Here is a 3672-nt window from a genome sequence, read left to right on the forward strand (position 1 = left end):
ACACGCTGTTGGTTATACTCAGTAGAATGGCAGAAAAGAGGTTTACCCCATGCACATATTTTGTTGTGGTTAATTGATAAGATACGTTCTGTAGAGATTGATAATATTATCTCAGTAGAATTTCCTGATAAAAATGTTGATGAGGAATTGTTCGATATTATAACTACTAACATGATACATGGTCCATGCGGTACTCTCACCATTATGTAACCATGCATGGTGATTGGAAAATGTACAAAACATTTTCCAAAATCATTTCAAAACGATACTATCACCGACATTAATGGTTACCCCGCTTATCGGCGACGTGACGTTGACAATGGTGGACAATGTTTTGAATTGCGACTGTCGAATGGCGGGGTAATAGATGTTGATAATCGATGGGTAGTTCCTTTTTCGCCTTTGCTATGCAAAACCTATGAAGCACATATAAATGTCGAACTGTGCAGCTCGGTGAAGTCGATAAAATACATATGCAAATATGTTCATAAAGGGAGCGACAAAGCGATATTTGGAATTAAAAGTATTAATGAGAATGATGAAATATATAGATAGCAATGAAGTTATCTGGCGTATTTTTGGTTTTCCCATACACGAAAAGAATCCATCTGTGGTACATTTGGCTGTGCATTTGGAGAACGGTCGCGGGTATACTTTACAGAAAACTACTCTAAATGCATTTTTTAAACTTTGTAATAGATCAGATATTGCTCTAAGATTTGCTAGAACATTATTATATACAGATACATCTAAATATTTTACATGGGATAAAAAATTAAAAGATTGGGTACCTAGAAAACGAGGTATTCTTGTTTCAGGATTTAAAGGCATATATGTGACAAACAACTTGGGTAGATTGTATACTGTTCATCCTAAGCAACGAGAATGCTTTTATTTACGTTTGTTGTTGATTAATGTTATAGGACCAACATCATTCCAAAATTTGAGGACAGTCAATGGAATTTTATATGAAACTTTTTATGATGCGTGCCGTGAGTTGCACTTATTGAAGAATGATAATCAATGGGACATGACTCTTGCAGATGCAGCACTGATTTCATCTGCACATCAAATTCGACAATTATTCGCAATAATATTAACAACATGTTTTCCATCAGATGCATCTGCACTGTGGAATACACATAAAGACTCAATGAGTGAGGATAATTTGCATCGGTATAAAATTAATAATCAAGATAATAATCATGAATTTTCAGAACAAATATATAACGAAGCCTTAATAATGATTGAAGATATTTGTATCCAAATTTCGAACATGTCGCTAATTCAATTTGGCATGTCAGCACCGAGCCGAGCAGCAGTAGATATCATGAACAGCGATGTTCAACGTGAACACCAGTTTGATAAAACTGCTTCAGCTACTTTTGTTGCTAATAATGAAATATTGCTTACTGCCGAGCAACAAAGTGTATATGATCAAATCAATACGTCAATTGAGGCACAACAGGGCGGATTCTTTTTTTTGGACGCACCCGGAGGCACTGGCAAAACATTAACTATTTCACTGATTCTTGCGCGTGTGCGGTTGCGAAATAATATTGCGTTGGCAATAGCTTTATCAGGAATTGCAGCGACATTACTTGAAGGAAGACGAACTGCGCATTCGGCATTTAAGTTAACTTTAAATGTTCATGTTAACCCAGAAGCAATGTGCAACATAAAGAAGAAATCGGGAATGGCGAAAGTTTTGCAAAAATGTAAAATAATCATCTGGGATGAATGTACTATGGCGCACAAGCATTTGCTTGAAGCTCTTGATAGGTCGCTGAAAGATATCAAAAATAATAATTGTCTTTTTGGTGGCTGTCTATTGCTACTGTCTGGCGATTTCAGACAGACATTGCCCATTATTCCACGAGCGACGCGCGCTGATGGAATAAATGCCTGCTTAAAAAAGTCTTATCTTTGGCGCCAGGTAAAGAAATGATATCTTAGTATTAACATTCGTGTTCAATGTCTAAATGATGCACTGGGGTCGAAATTTTTACAATAATTATTGGATATTGGTAATGGCAGAATTAATTTTTATGAAAATACAGAGTACATTCAATTTTCTGATAATTTTTGTAATATGGTTGATAGCAAAGCCAAACTAATAGAAAATATTTTTCCAAATTTAAAGCACAATCATAAAGATTATGAGTGGCTACAAGAACGATCAATTTTAGCAGCAACGAATTTGGATGTAGACGAAATGAATTTAAAAATACAACAGATACTGCCAGGATATGAATTCACATTTAAATTAGTTGATACTGTTATTTATCCTGATGAAATCGTCAATTATCCAGTCGAATTTTTAAATTCTCTTGATTTACCAGGAATGCCGCCGCACAAATTACTATTGAAAGTTGGTTCTCCAATTATATTACTAAGAGATTTAAATGCCCCAAAATTATGCAATGGCACAAGATTAGCAATAACAAAAATTATGGGAAACATTATAGAGGCAATTATTCTGGGCGTAAAATTCAAAGATGATGCTGTTCTTTTGCCTAGAATACCACCTTCGGAATCAGTAATAACTTTTAAAAGACTGCAGCCATAAACAAGTCACAAGGGCAGACAATGAACTTTTGCGGTATAAATTTAGAAAATCCGTGCTTTAATCACGGACAGCTATATGTTGCTTGCTCAAGAGTCAGAAACCCAAATAATTTATATATTTATACACCTAATAATCTCACCAAGAATATTGTATATCCTTTGGCATTACAATAAATTCTACTACATTAAAAGTTTAAAATAAAAAAAGAATTATATACAATATTAATTAAGATTAATTATACAATTAATATTAATTATAATAACATTAATTATTGGAATTGCATTCCTGAATATAATATTGTTAAATTGTTCATTTGAAAATGAATATAACTATTGTATTAATTAAATTTATTTATGGATAATTATAAAAAAAAGTTGAATGATATTGAATACTTTTTTAATATAGACATATGTGTACAGGACAACGTCTGTCGGGTCAGCTAGTATATATATATATATATATATTATATATATATATATATTATAATATTGTATGTCTGTCATTTGAATATAACAGTCAAGAGTGTCTATCCCGATGTGTGTGTGCTCTATGGTGTGTCATATGCATGGTGTCTGATCCTTACGGAACAGAAGTTTGTTTCTATGTGAATCGGTGTGCCTGGCGGTAACTTGTTAAGTGTTGTACAATTCGGCGTGTTGTTAACTTGGTGATTGATTATTAAATATATTTGTGAAGAAGTAATAAGGCGTTTTATTAATTAAATAATACTAGAGTAAATCTAGATTAAAGCTCAGAAGTGGGATTTTATCGGAACGTTGAGGATTTCATTGGAGAAAATTTTTGGTGTGGATTATTGAGATAGGCGATTTCAATAATCTTTTTGAGTGCCAGTGTTATAAATCAGGCGGATTATAATTACGGGGTGCATTATAAAGCAAGGTGTGCTTCGCTATCGTACAAGTGCAGGTATTATTTTGTAAGTTTTGTGTGTTTGGTGTTGTTGTGTCGAAGTGAGGTTAACACGTGGTTAACTAAAATAAGAACAAAGTGGAAGAAAATATCAAAAGCAAGGCGTGATATTGACGTTGGCGAGTCGCGGAGCTGTTATATTTGTATCTAAACACTTGAGATTGCGTAAATAA

The 3672-nt window shown here is 33.5% G+C and overlaps 2 protein-coding genes across 2 annotated transcripts; both read left to right on the forward strand.

The window, feature by feature from the left end:
- Positions 1-481: 481 nt before the first annotated feature.
- Positions 482-1230, forward strand: LOC113375666. The gene is made up of 2 exons (XM_026615602.1): positions 482-1176; positions 1218-1230. Exons 1-2 carry the CDS (start codon positions 482-484, stop codon positions 1228-1230), a joined length of 708 nt encoding a protein of 235 aa, XP_026471387.1.
- Positions 1231-2092: 862 nt separating this feature from the next.
- LOC113375668 lies at positions 2093-2569 on the forward strand. The gene has a single exon (XM_026615603.1). It carries the CDS (start codon positions 2093-2095, stop codon positions 2567-2569), a length of 477 nt encoding a protein of 158 aa, XP_026471388.1.
- Positions 2570-3672: the final 1103 nt, after the last annotated feature.

Source organism: Ctenocephalides felis, unplaced genomic scaffold (genome assembly GCF_003426905.1).
Source record: "Ctenocephalides felis isolate EL2017-DRISC unplaced genomic scaffold, ASM342690v1 CF-g0.4_SCAFFOLD_01886, whole genome shotgun sequence".
In the NCBI taxonomy this organism is placed as follows: Eukaryota; Metazoa; Arthropoda; class Insecta; order Siphonaptera; family Pulicidae; genus Ctenocephalides; species Ctenocephalides felis.

Bases quoted from the DNA above. Each gene is read 5' to 3' on its own strand.
- LOC113375666 (XM_026615602.1), top strand. From the start codon at position 482: ATGTTCATAAAGGGAGCGACAAAGCGATATTTGGAATTAAAAGTATTA.
- LOC113375668 (XM_026615603.1), top strand. From the start codon at position 2,093: ATGGTTGATAGCAAAGCCAAACTAATAGAAAATATTTTTCCAAATTTA.